The sequence below is a fragment of the Amphiura filiformis genome, chromosome 7 (assembly GCF_039555335.1).
Source record: "Amphiura filiformis chromosome 7, Afil_fr2py, whole genome shotgun sequence".
Classification (NCBI taxonomy): domain Eukaryota; kingdom Metazoa; phylum Echinodermata; class Ophiuroidea; order Amphilepidida; family Amphiuridae; genus Amphiura; species Amphiura filiformis.
In genome coordinates, this window is record NC_092634.1 from 9833567 (window position 1) to 9848470 (window position 14904).

Below are 14904 nucleotides of genomic sequence, written 5' to 3' on the forward strand. Positions count from 1 at the left end.
CCTGGCAGCTTTCCTCTGGATTGCTTCTAATGACTGTACATCTCCCTTCCTGTATGGATCCCAGATACTACTTGCGTACCGTACTCAAGTGTTGGTCTCACAAGAGTTTTGTAGGCATTCTCTTTGATCTCCCTTGAACAGTGCCACAGATTCCTCTTAAGGAAGCCAATGACACGGTTTGCCTTGGTTGTTGTCTTGTTGTAATGAACATTCCATCTCAACTTGCTGTCGAGTTCCACACCTAGGTACATGTAAGGATGGGAGTCAACTTCCTTCAGTGTTTCCCCACAGAAAGTGATGGAGGGTTAGCTTTCAAATTCATCAAAAGTAATCATTGGACCCCAATGGAACAATGTGGGGCTGGATCTCAAAACAATACTTTTATTCTCTACTTTTAAGCAGTGGCGTATAGGGTTGGTAGCGCCGGGGCAAGAAAGAAAATTGGTGCCCCCACCCCCACCCGAGAATATCTTAGACGCTGGCAGTGGCGTAGCTAGGATTGTGGCGTCCAGGGCTAAGGATACATAATGGTGCCCCCCCCCCCCATTTTTGAAACAATTGCGCGCGCGGTAATTTGGAGAAATAAGGCTTACCACTAATTAATTTTGCTTACTAGAAGTTGAATATCGGTCTTAAAATGTTCTTTCAATTGATTTTGTGCGCGCGCGGAAATTTTGACTTTAATCGCTTGGAGGGGCGCAGAATTGATGCTGAATTGGTCAATTTGCCCCCCGCTCCCTTACACCAATGCTTTTTAAAGCATTAAAATTCTTAAAGAATTGGATAGCTAACCTTCGATCACTACATGCTACATACTGGGTCTCAAAACTATACTTTTATTCTCATTTTTAAACAGATTAACCCTGAATTATGTGTGGATGGATTTTACATCCACTCTTGTGACCATTATGATCAAGTTCACTCTCATGCATGAAGTTGGCGGATCCACCAAGTCCTCATTCACAAACACGGATGCAAAATAATGTGCAGGTGCATGTGATCACTGCTGCAATGCATGTATTCTTGGGCGTAGTTGTCATACGTAGTACGCATGTATCTATTGCGAGATAACACAACTCTGATACGAGGATAAGCCGCTCAGATTGCCAAGATTATAACATAGCTGTTTGAGTATCTTTCCAGCCCCGACTGTAAATTTAGCTGATGCGTACCGACTTTTGCCAGTTTTATTGCCAGTTCGATCTAACCAGCGATTCCCGCTGTCGGTCCATGCCAGCACCCCTGGTACACGCATGGAGGCCGCCATCTTGGGTATATCATTAAAAAAAGCTAAAAAGCAGTCTTGAAAAAGTCTAACTGTGGATGCATCAAGCCACGATTTTACGGCAATTTTTTGCTTGAACGTGCAGTACGGACACGATACAGCCGTTAAAAACGCAGTAGTACGTGTTCCAGGATACGCAAAGGCAAAATAATGGCGGCTTAATATACACTATTTTTTTAGCTGTCACATCCCATTTTGCTTAATTTCTGATCTTTCTCTCTGTATTATTATTTTGTTGATTAGGTGCAGTGGATGTCAGTGTTTAGATGTCATTCAACCATAAAAAGAAGTTCTTTGAATCCAGGATGGATCAACAATAACTTTCCAAGGTAAACAGGGATAATGTTTATCACATACAAGTGTAGACCCATACAGTGGGGTGGTGGGGCATAGCAGGTTTCCACTAACTTCTGCTTTGTTTTGCAACATTTTATATGAAATCAGCATTGAGCTGTTATGATCAAATTGACATTTGTGACCCGATCCAGTCCACTCAGGCTAATGTCCAAATTGAGTTGTTAATTATCAGGTTTATATGAAGTAATAAATTCCCTTCATTATGAACTATAACCCTAACCTATTTCTGGCTATATCTTAGTTTCAATTTTGTAGATACAAAATGAGTTGTTAATTATCAGGTTTATATGAAGTAATAAATTCCCCGCTTCATTATGAACTATAACCCTAACCTATTTCTGGCTATATCTTAGTTTCAATTTTGTAGATACAATGTATTGCCTGAGTGGACTAAATCGGGTCACATTTATGCTTCTTGATCATTTTGGGGTTTGCAGGTTTTTGCCGCAGATGGAGAAAAGCCATGGTTATATTTAAACCAGTTTTTGCCGGCAAGAAATTAAATGCTTGGGTTTTTGGTGCACTTGCATGTAGCAGAAATGTGTCATCAAATTCAAAACGGTTTCATTTTGAGGACTTGATGAGACAAAAAAAAATGTTGAACGATTCATTAAAAGTTGTTATTTACCGATTATGAGCTTTCTGTGTTACTGATTATGAGCTTTCTGTGTTACTTTGACTATTTTGACTGACTCTTATATGAGTTTATGCCTGTTTTTGTCAGTTTTGCCGCTTTAAACCAGGCATAAAGGTTTTTGCCGGCAAAAACCAAACCCTGGATCATGTGCTGGAAATGCCTAATTATCACTTAAATTTTCAAAATGGTCTGTCTGCTCATCTGAAGCTCCATCTTAAATTGGTTTTTGACACAAAGCCACTTGGTAGCTCTTGGTGAAAGGGGTGGAGGGTAAGTTTGGTAATGGTGGCCCACAGATTCTTCATGGTAAAGGCTTTGTAGTCTACATGTAGTCAATACTGTAGGCCAAAGCTGGGATCCATAAAGCCATCTGCTGTCCTGTAGGAATTTTTAAACATTACGCAGCCTACGTGTCATATTGGTGACAACTCTCTAGTCCGAAGGTTCCCTAGTCCGAAGGCTCCTTAGTCAGAAGGTTTGCACGTAATTTACCATTCGCTATTCCGAATTCTGAAAAAGGTTCGCTAAACTGAATATCGGGTTCTCTAGTCTGAGGGTTCGCTAGTCCGAATAATAAATAAGGTTTTCTAGTCCGAATATAGAATGAGGCTCACTAATCCTAAACCCTAACCCTAACCCTTATTCTATATTCGGACTAGAGAACCTACAGATTAGCCAATTTAATTTTTTTGGACTAGCGACCCTTCTGACTAGAGAACCTTCAGACTAGTGAGTTAGTGACCCTTCGGACTACAGAGAAGTCACAGTCATATCAATTATTGACTATTGCCTGCCCAATTATGCAAGCTAAAAGATATACTTTGTCGTGACCTAGTATCATCACTACGTGCACCGAAGTTAGTGTGGTCTAAACTCTTGTTTGTCTCAGCTGTCAGTGCTGAGTACCACCCTCATTACTAACTTCATCCAAAAAAACAGAGAGAAACATAGTATTGAAATACAATAACATTGTTTGTATGATCTATTTCTTGTTATTTTGTTTTCTGTAGATGTGATTGCATTGTCACCATTAACTTTTGTGTGGTACTCCCATGGTGATGCCATAAACTCCACATTTCCATGGTGTCTGTATTGCAAGAATCTGGATGACTGCACATCATAGCGGTATATTCAAAGGTAAAGCAAATTCCATCTTGAGGTATCATGGAGCAATCTGATTCTTCAACTTTGGCCAATGTGAATGATGATGATGATACAGCAGGTCATGTTGGATCAGCAGTACAGACTGGAAGGTGCAGTGCGAGAGCAGCTGATTCACTGATACTGGGAGAAGATGGAAGCACACCAGAGGATGAACCTAATACAGGTACTTTGGCTGAATCAAGCATGGATGGAGTTGAAAGAGGAGCTGGTGAGGCAGGGAAGATTGGAAGTGATGAAATGGAGGAAACAGATGAACCAATGGAAACTGAAAACATATGCCACAAGGGAGGCATTACTGGCATACCAGTGGGAGATGATGCAAAGGGTGAAGATACTGTGAAGGATGCTCAGATTGATGAAGGTATGCGAGAAAAGAAGACTGAAAATCTTGCAGAAATTCATGAGAACGTTGATATTGGTGAACAAGGAGAAGCAGCTGATGTAGTGATCAAGTGCTTGTATGGAGATTGTCCAATGAATTTTACCTCAAATGAAGAAGTAGAAAAGCACCTTGTTAGTGTCCATATGTGGCAAGAAGTTGCTGATGGGCCAAATATTTCCCCAGAATTAAACACTGCGGCAACAGTCAGAATGTGTGAAGGAACAGGGAAGATTGGCGATGATGGGCAACCTTTGCCAGGTGGTGGTGTAACTCGGGAAACTACAAGTATGGAAAAAGAGACTGTCGAGGCAACAGGTGGTGAGATACCACAGAAGTCAACAGGTGGTGAGATACCACAGAAGATGGATGAGACAACTCCAGAAAAAAGACATGAATTGAACATGTCTGCTGAGAAAGAACCAAGCGTAGATACAGAAACAGAAAATATTGAAGAATATGTCACCAAATCTTCAGAAATGCCAGATGAAATTCTAGAGAAGAGCAGTGCTGATATTGAAAATAGGACAGATGCAGAAGTTCATGAAAGAAGATCATCTGTTCCAATCAAATTCAGTGAACAAGATTGTCAGAAAGGAGAGCTGATTGATGATGCTGGTAAAGCTTTCTCAGAAACCAATGATGTGGTGCTTGAGAAGGGCATTAAGGTTGTGGTAGAGATGAAAGCGATAGAAAGTCATGATCAGAAATTACTGGCAGAGGTAGAAAAGAAATTGGCTGAAAGAGAGAGTGGGGGAGCAGGATGGATTAAAGATATTGGTAAAATGGATTCGGAAAAGAACGATGAGGTATGTGAGAAAGACAGTAAGGTTATGGAAGAATGGGTTGAGGGAAAAAGTCATCATGACAAAACATCTGCAGGAATAGAAATTGAATTTACTGAAGAACGTGCTGAAGCAAGACAGACTAAAGGAAATGTTGGTGAAACTAATTTGGAAACAGACAGTAAGGGTTTGGAAGAGAAGGCAGAGTCAGGATGCCATGAACAGAAGTCATCTGCAGAGAGGGACAGTGAATTCACTGAAGGAAGTGGAGAAGTGTTGATGGCTGTAAGAGATGTTGGTCAAACTTCTTTGGAAGAAGAAGAAGAAGATGAGGAAGTATCAGTGGAAACCAGTACTGTTGCAGAGGAGAGCACAGAAACGATGAAAAAATCAGAAACACTTATAGGAAAAGACAAGAAGGAACTGCCACAGAAAGCCACTACCATGGTGGAAGATAAGGTAGCAGAAGAGAGTTGTAAGTTCAAAAAAACAGATGATGGGAAAATTGAGATGACAGGAGAGTGCAGAGAACCTTACAGTAGCAACAGTCAAGAAATGGCAATATGTGAGCCAGAGCATGAAGAAGCACAGATGGTAGTAGGAGCTATTAGCAAAACATCTGGAAGAGATGAAGAAAAGCTTCAAAAACCCACAAGTGTTACCAAAGACATGAACATGGAAGGAAGTTGTAAAACAGCTGATACCATTGACATGGAAGATGAGTCTGGAAGAGCAGCAGAGATTGTGGGTAGTACCAGAGAAATAACAGGCAAGATAGACAGCAAGATGGATGATATTGACAAGTCACAGACATCTGATGTGATGGAAACGGATTTAATGTGTGAAGGAGATGAAATAGAAGCTGGCATGATTGGTGAAGATGGTAGTGACATTTCGGTGAAAGAGAAAGCAAGTGACTCATCAATGAAGGATGATGTACATGATAACGATCCTCATGTAACCATGGTAACAGGAGATGGACAGGAACTGCTGGAAGATAACAAAAGCAAAGAGACAAGAATGAAAAGAAAATGGGAAGGACAGATTGACAAGAAAGATGAGAGTGTTGATGAAGATGACAGTATGGAGGTGAATGAAGGGGATGATGGTATGGTTGGAGATCAACTTCAGATGTTGCTTGAGGATGTTGAAGAAGACGATGATGGTGGAAAATCACCTACATCTGCCACTATTTGTCAAGACATAAAAGGAAAGGAGAAGCAAGATTGCGATATTTCTTTTACAGATGTACATCACAAACAACATGGTCATTCATCCTCAACTGGCAGTGATGTGCAAATGGATGAAGATGGAGATGTAATAAGGGACTCTTCAACGGGTGTGCATCGAGTGATTGTACAAGCAGAGAAGTCTGATAAAGAGGTGGATAAGTCTGTAGAAACAAGGTCCATTTCCCACAGGGGAGAGATTACTGACACAAGATTGGGAGATGAAATAAAGGGTAAAGATAATGCACAGACTGAGGATATCGAGGAACGTACTGAGAAGGTGAAGATGAATCTGGATAAAAGAGAAATCAGTCAAGTAAGTGCAGGAATTAAGGATGGTGAAGAAGCAGCAAGTAACAAGACAATCACTTGCACCTATGAAAATTGTTCAGTGAATTTTACAACTAAAAAAGATGCAGAAGAACATTTTGTGAAAGTCCACAAGGAAAAGGATGTTAAAATTTCTGAAAAAGGTGAAACTAATACTGTGAAAGAATTCAACCCTGAAAGTAAACTACAAGGCTACAATGACGATGTTAAGTCTGGAGAGTGTGATAAAGAAGGTGAAAGTGATACTGTGGAAGAATCGAGCCCTGAAAATAAGCTACCATGTCCAGTCAAAGAATGTTCTTTAAGATTTGCAAATATGGATGCAATGTTGAAACACCATGCCAAAGATCATAAGAAAATTACCTGCAGGTATTGCCAACAGGTGTTTTCATCATTCAGGATATATATCGCCCATGAAGCACATCACCTGGACTACCTCAGTAGAATCACCTTTGATGAAGGAACAAAGACGTTCAAGCCAGGACAAGTGGAATCAATGCTCTGCGACAGTTGTGGTACACTGTTAGATTCAGTACAAGCCATGCTGTGTCATATGCATGAGCAACACCAATCTGTATACAAAGAGCAATGCTACCAATGCATGTGGTGTCCTAAAGCATTTAATTGCAAGTCGGATATAGAGCTACATGCAACAAAAGTGTTGAACCAGTTTCTGAATTCATGCGATACATGCAAAAAGGATTTTTACTCTTTAGCAGAACTTGACAAGCACTTGGAGGATAGCCATCAATCCACAGAGTTTTTATGCGCACATTGTAAGCTGTGTTTTCATACTGAGAATATGCGTAATTTGCATCAAAACGTCATGCATAAGGTTGGCAAGGAAACGCCTGTACATGTAGAAAAGGCACCATTAGAAAAGCCATCGGTAGAAAATGCCCCTGTAGAAAAGACACCAATGGAAAAGCTGAGACTGTCAGTTACTAGTCTTGGAGAAAAGGCATCTATAGAGATGACACCAGTAGAAAAGGCATCTATAGAGATGACACCAGTAGAAAAGGCACCAGTAGAAAGTGCACTTGGAGAAAAGGCACCTATAGAAAAGGGACCTGTAGAAAAGGGACATGTAGAAGAGGCACCTGTAGAAAAGGCACCAGTAGAAAGTGCACCTGTAGAAAAGGCATCTATAGAGATGACACCAGTAGAAAAGGCATCTATAGAGATGACACCAGTAGAAAAGGCACCAGAAGAAAGTGCACCTGGAGAAAAGGCACCAATAGAAAAGACACCTGTAGAAAAGGGACATGTCGAAGAGGCACCTGTAGAAAAGGGACATGAAGAAAATGCACCTGTTGAAGATGCACATGTAAAAGCAAAGCAATGTAACACTTGTGGTGTGATGTGCAGCACAGTACGAGTGAGACAAGCACACGAGGAAATGCATCAGCCGCATCTGAATTGGTTACAAACTTTAGGCGGCTTTGAAATCACAGCAGAAGGCGCTTGTAAAATGACGTTAAAATCGAAGAGAACTTGCCCAAAGTGTGGCATGTTGTGCAAGTCAGAGGAGGCGTATGCTAACCATAGATTGAGTCATAAAAATTGGCAGATTTATGTAAAGAAGTTCAGGTGTGGTTGGTGTAAGAAGACATTCAACTGTCCAAGAGCACTATTCACTCATGCGCAAAATGTTGTGAAAAGATTCATTAACGTAGACTGCCCTGTATGCGGTGAGAGAGATGATGTCATTCAAGATGCAGATATTCAACATTCAGAATGTGATCTGATGTCCGAGAGTCGCTGCAAATCATGCAAAATTTACATGACTGAACCCCAGTATTTAGTTGTACATCAGGAGTTCACACACACTCCAGCTCGGGATCGAAATGACCTCATAGAAGCAGATGCACGGAAACGCCTGTTGTTGAGGTTGGGAGCTGAGAATGAAAATCAAGCTGTTGATGATGAAAATGATATCATCGAGCTTCCACCTCCCGAAGTTCCACTCCCGCCAGAAATACTTATCCAGGATGATTCCGATGATGAAAATTCCCAAGATTCATCAGATATAGATGGGGCCGAGAGTGACCCATTAGTGGTACAACATGTCGTCACCACCACTATGGATCTTCTGCAGAACAAAGAAGCCATAGAAACAGATGAAACTGTTGATCAGGATGACCTGAATATGACATGCACAGAGGCGCTGCCAAGCTCAGGTGATGAAAATGATGATGGTGATTGGGATCAAATCCATGCAAGTGAGCCAAATGAAAAACTTACAGATTCACTTGGTAGCACACTAGCAAGCGACATAAAACCATCAGATTCCAAATTACAGGTGAACACCACTTCAGACGAACAGGTGGATGTCAATTCAGAACCACAAAGTGCTGTCAATGTAGTAGCATTGGATTCAAACTCATACCCATGCAACATCTGTCAAACAGAATTTGTACAGGAGTCATCATTAATGCGACATGTCATGTTAATGCACAGCAAGGACGCTAGTTATCCGTGCACAGTGTGTAATGCAAGCTTTGAATCAACAGAGAAACTAGAATTACATGAAAAAACACATTACCTGGGTGCGGTTATGGTTAGAGAGAAGTGCTTGTTTTGTCCCAAAGACTTTGAATCAGTGAGCGAGATGACTAATCATACATCAGAGTGTCATATGGAGAATGGTTTTTATATTTGCAAGATTTGTAAACTGCAGTATACAACTGAGCAATCTTTAATTCTACATATCAGAACAGAGAGCCATAAAACAAATGTGAAAGAATTCAAAGCAGCACCAACAACCAGGGAGGACTGGCATACTAAAGGAACATATTGTCAAGTTTGTAAGAGAATGTTTTACAATCAATTGGGTTTAGATCAGCACCTCTTAACAAGAAGTCACCTTGACCATGTCATGAAGAGTAAGCAGTCAAGTGATAATCTGAAGAAAAGTCCAAAGCGATTACAAAGCAACAACTTTGGAACCAAAGTGCATCACAGCCCAAAGAAGCAGCATATCAAAATGAAAAGACTGTTCACTTGTCAAGCATGCAACACAAGCTTTACTGTAAAAAGTCATTATAAGAACCATTTAGGAACAGTAGCTCATCAAGAGAAAGTCATGCAAAGAAAACAGGTGAACATGCAGGAGATGGAAGCGTGGAGTAAAAGGACATCACCTTCTGTTGCTATTGTTACATCATCATCATCTTCAGTTGTTATGAGCAAAGGGCCATCACCATCTGTTGATGTCAGTATGCTTGAAAAGAGCTTGAAATCAGGAAGTCAAATGAAAGGTCCAAGTCAAAGTCCGATTGTGGTTAATGTGTTTTCTTTAGCAAACGCTAATGATAATCCAGAATTGACTACATCAGAGAGTATTGTGCCAATGGCATCATCAGATAGTACTGCTGCATTGGTACCATCAGGTGATGTCAATTCATCAGATACTAATGCTGCATTGGTATCACCAGCTGATGTCCAAGGCACTAGTTCTATGACATCAACAGCGAGTGCAGCTACAGCACCATCAACAACGACTGTTCCACACAACACAAGCAAAGGCAGATTGAAAGTGAAGAAGAAACGGAGACATGCATTGAAAAATTGCCTCCATTGTAAACTATGCTACAAGACATTTGAAGATAAGGTGGCCCTTATCAAACACAAGAAATACTGGCACAAGTCAAATAAGGTGGATAGTGCAAATAAAGTGGATAGTGACAAGAAAGGAAAGAAGGTAAAGAAGAAAATCAAAGATAAAAAGAAACTAAAGAAGCAGAAGAAAACCCATGGAGAAGGAAGTAAGGGAACAGTAGAAAGGACGAAAAAGGACACATTAGGTGAGGATGCAGACGTTGAAATTATCACTCTTGATTCTGATGATGATGATGTACCAATAGCGCCTGGACAGAGTCTAAGTGCCTTAGCAGCAAGTCCAGGACAGGGATCAACAGCAATGACAGTTATGAATTTCCTGGCAGAGAAACTGAAGACAAGATCAGAAACCACGCCAAGTTTACCACAGAATCAAACAACTGTGCAAAATCGATCTCCTCAAAGCGCAGAGACTGTACAGAATCCAGTAGCTCAGCAGCATTTGACTTCAAAATCAACCTTGGAGGAGGACGATGAAATCATTCTCATTGATTCTGATGATGATACAGTAACAGGCTCAACTACTGTGCAGAGTTCAGCGACCAGTTCCCAGACTATGCAGAGGTTAGCAAGAAAGGGGTCATCAGTGACGACTTTTCAAAATCCACAAACACTGCAAAATGCAACAAGTGTACAGGGTCCAGTACCGACAGGTTATCCTCAAACACTGCTGAATTCGGCAGCTAAATTAGACGACAATGAGAAGAGCCTATCTGCATGTCATTGCATTGGCTGCGAGTCTTCTTTTAGTTCATTAGCTGATGTTGCTTTACACATGCTTACTCACAACAATAGCTCACTCTATACAGCTACTTATGCATGTCAGTGTGAGGTTGCATTTCCAGTTGGCCAGAAGTGTAAAAAGCACTTCAACAAGCTCTTTGATCTGTTTGTCCACATCGACAGTGCTCACAAGGGTGGATTTCTCCATGGTGTCATTAAAACCTATGCCTCATCAATCTATCAGTGTCATCATAGTTTTTGTACAATGCAATCTGACCGAGAAGAGTTGGTGTGTGATCATATGAGGAGTCACTCGCATCAAAGTGGCTGGTTTTCATGCCCTCACTGTTTTATAATGCATCCTGATTTTAATGAACATGTTCTGCATATGTGTAAAATACATGGAAGCAAGTGGTTTCAGGAGAAAGATAAGCTGATACGTCAACTTGAGATCATGGTGTACGGACAGTGCAGGGAAACTACCAAGCGACTGTGTTGCCATGTACACAAATGTTGGCAATTTTGTGACGGCGAGTATGATTTGGCCTTACATATGCTAGAACATGAAAAATCATGCTTTACATGCTTATATGAAAGTTGCAACGTCACCTCAAGGACATGTCTAGACCATTTTGGGCACATTAAAGACTATCATGACAAACATTTTATCGACAAATTTGTTCAGGAATATGGTAGGCGGACATCGATGTGTCATTATAGTGGATGCACAAAGACCTTGAATAAAACAGAGGAGTTCGTCAGGCACTTGTGGATTCAGCATGCAAATGACACAGCAAGTCTTGTATGTCCTCACTGTGCTCATGTATCAACAAACCTTGACAGTCACAAGACTCACATTTTAGAAGAACATACAAATCGGTGGCATAACCGTAAACACTTTGATATTGTCAAAAGGTTAGTGAGGAAAGCAACGTTGACTCCGTACATTTGTGAGTTTAAAGAGTGTTTTCAGTTGTTCGGAGATCGACAAAGCCTACAAAATCATGTTTTTGAACACTTTCCATGGCGATGTCACAACTCCAAGTGTACAAATGCAAGGTTTACCACACGAGAACTTTTGACCGATCACATAAAAAAGTCTGCTCGCAAGGGCTGTACATATGATCTCAAATGCCACTCTGCACATTGTAACAAAAAATTCACCAACGCAGACGATTTATCCAACCACGAAAGGACAGTACATATAATGTTGCCAATTTCATGCAACATATTCGGCAAAGAATCGGCTCCAAGTGTGCAAACTGGTTCATTACAAGGTCGAACGCACAAAATGTGTCAGGACTGTAATTTGGATTTTCCAACTGCGATTGAGTACATCAAGCATGGTGTTGACCAACATAATTCATGGATTTTAGGTTTGGTGAGGAAATATAAAGGTACCCAAGGAGTGTATGTTCCATTAAGAAGAAAAACAACCACATGTCAATATTGCAAGAAGAGTTTTGGATCTGCAGAGGATGTTTCCATACATGAAATGACCCACAAAAGTCGTTGGAAGTCATTTTCATGTCGTTGGTGTGGTAAAGAGTTCTACAGTAAACCAAGTTTGGCAATTCATGTAGCATTGATCATCAAAACTCTGCAGGGAATGTTGGTAAGAAATAAACACCTAGTGAACATTTCCTTCAAGTATGTCGACAAGAGTTTAAGTCGCCAGCAGTTGACGCAGGAAGTGCAATGCACCACCTGCATGGTTTGGTTCAATACGCACGCAGGGTTTGAGAAACATAAGAGACCTGTTCATCTGGATGCCATTAGTTCTCTTAAGGAAGCCATACAATTTGATCTTCATCAGACACCAGCCAAGTTGCCACAAAGTGTGGTAGATGTAGATGCTCAAGCAAGGGCTGTAACTGAAGAGGAGAAATTCACAAGTTTTTTCACCAGAATTAATGACAATTTACCTATAGTTCCACAAATGATGCAACCTGTAGGTGAACCAGCTCAGATAGATGACGTAGAACAGAGTGAAGTGAATCTGTTGGAAGAACCTGTTGTGGATGATGGAGTGATAGGTGAAAAAGATCAGAGTTGGTTTGCCAGATCATTGCAAGGACTTAGTGGAGAGTATCCATCTCAAAATGATGATGTGGATGATGATGTGGAAGAGGTGGAGGATGACGTGGAAGAGATGGAGGTGGATAGAGAAAGCTCATCTGATGGACTTGTGGAAGATGATACAAACCTATCTGAAGAATTGACATATGCTGATACACAGGGAATGGAGATCATGTGTGAGAGTTGTTTTGAGCATTTTGATGAGATGAAGGAGTTGAAGAAACACATGAAGGATATTCATAACGTTCTTGATTTCAAACCAAAACCAAAGCCAAGGCCGAAGAAAATTTCTAAGGATAAGTACAAATGCAAGAAATGTCCAGCTACTTTTAATCAGCGTAAGGAACTAAAGCTGCACAAAGAATACCACAAGAAAAACAAAGAAGGTAAAACTAAGAAACATGGAAAAACAAAGAAAAAAGGACATGTGAATGGGATGTACAATTGCAAAGTTTGCCATGCAAACTTTGATTCGGGCAAGGCTGGCAAACTACATGTAGCTAGAGCAGCTTGGCTTAATCATTATCACGATGGACTACATAAGCCAGTGGATTGTTCTCTTTGCTTAAAGCACTTTAAAAATGACAAACAACTGCAGAGTCACAAAATTCAAGCACATTCCAGCGGTACTAAGCTGTGTCCAATATGTTGCAAGTGGGTACCTAACAAAAAAGGGTTATTTGACAAACATATGAGAGACATGCATAGAGATGACAGCATGGCAAGTACTGGAAATCAAACAAGCGTAAGATTGCAGGGGAATTTGACTCCGAATAAGCAGCATCCAGAACCACCAAAAGAAAAGCAAAAATCACCACAGCAACAGTCAAACAGTGGGAACTATGTGCTCTTCAAATGCTCATATTGTCGACTTATGTTTTCAAAGAAAAACTTGCTAGACATACATGAACACCAACATTCAGTTGCGTCATCGTATGACTGTGATATCTGCCAAATGAAGTTCACACAAGCAGTGTTTCTGACACGACATAAAGCCATGATTCATAAGCGGGCATTCTACGAATGTGCATTCTGTAAGATGCGCTTTTCCAAGTATGAGTTCTTAGATCGACATGAACAAAACAAACATGGACAACCCTCTCTACAGCAGTCAAGTGTTTCTGCTTCACAAGCCGCAGTTCCAAAATCAGAGTTACCATCTGCAGAGTCACCTGATGACATTTGTATTGTAGAAACACCTGTGACTACAGTAGAAACTATTGACATAGTGTCAAGCGAAGATGAAGAAACAGCGCCTCCATCAACAGTACCCCCAATACCAATGGTGCATTGTGGGTATTGTACTGAAGTATTCAGTGATGCAAATGATATGTTAAAACATCAATTAGGACACACAAAACTTCAGATTGATTTGGCAATTTTATGTAAACTTAAAATGTCATATGGACAAGACAAACCTGATGCTTACTTTGTTATATATGATTAAAGGAAGGTGACCTGATTTTGGAAAATGGTATACAAATATTGATAGTTTATGAGTATAATGGTTAGAATATTTTCATGAGGTGAAATTTGAAGCCGAGTTGAATGGAACAGTTCATATTTCACCAAATGAAAATATTCTTTCCATTGAACGAATAAAAACATTCAATATTTGTTTTATTTAACTCGTACATGAATTACTTATCTTATCAGGAAAACAAAATAAATATATGAACTATATTTATTTTAGCAGCGACACTTACACCTATAATTGGCGAGTCGAGGTGGTCATCGCATTCGCTATACGCATGTGTGTCATTGTTGCCATGTAGCTGCGTGTGAGTGCAATGGAGAATTGACTATTGCACTCGTGCGGAGTGCAATAGTCTTTTTAAGTAGCAAAAATAATCAATAGTAATTGACCAATCAAATGACAAGAATCTTTATATGAGTAAGAGTTATATAAAATCCTTTAAAATTGATGTATAACAAAAATGTTGTCCTTTCAAGCATTCATGCAAAAAGAACACTTAATGTTTCTTGTAAATGGGACTAATTCCTTATGGAATTACTGACATTTATAGAGTGTGATAACTGCAACTGCATCATAGAGTGTGATAACTGCAACTGCATCATAGAGTGTGATAATCATAATAATATAGTATACAGTGTTTTTATAAATGATATTCATGTAAGAAATTGATATCAAATGAAAGATCCTATTTTTCTCATTTAATAACATACTAATATTGAAATTAGGAGTCCCATATCAATGTATTTCCGAAGGTATCATTAAAAAACTGACGAGGCGTGGTATACCACAGTTAAGACTAATTCAACAGTTTTCAATGATTTCTTCTGAAATATATCAA

The 14904-nt window shown here is 40.0% G+C and overlaps 2 protein-coding genes across 2 annotated transcripts; both read left to right on the forward strand.

Moving 5' to 3' along the window:
- Nucleotides 1-1524: 1524 nt before the first annotated feature.
- Nucleotides 1525-7323, forward strand: LOC140157618 (uncharacterized). The gene is made up of 3 exons (XM_072180856.1): nt 1525-1614; nt 3290-7283; nt 7318-7323. The coding sequence occupies exons 2-3, from the start codon at nt 3444-3446 to the stop codon at nt 7321-7323; spliced, it is 3846 nt and encodes a 1281-aa protein (XP_072036957.1). The 5' UTR covers nt 1525-1614; nt 3290-3443.
- A 12-nt stretch (nt 7324-7335) lies between these two features.
- On the forward strand, nt 7336-14620 carry LOC140156725 (uncharacterized). The gene has a single exon (XM_072179662.1). It carries the CDS (start codon nt 7350-7352, stop codon nt 14034-14036), a length of 6687 nt encoding a protein of 2228 aa, XP_072035763.1. The 5' UTR covers nt 7336-7349; the 3' UTR covers nt 14037-14620.
- The last annotated feature ends 284 nt before the right edge of the window (nt 14621-14904 follow it).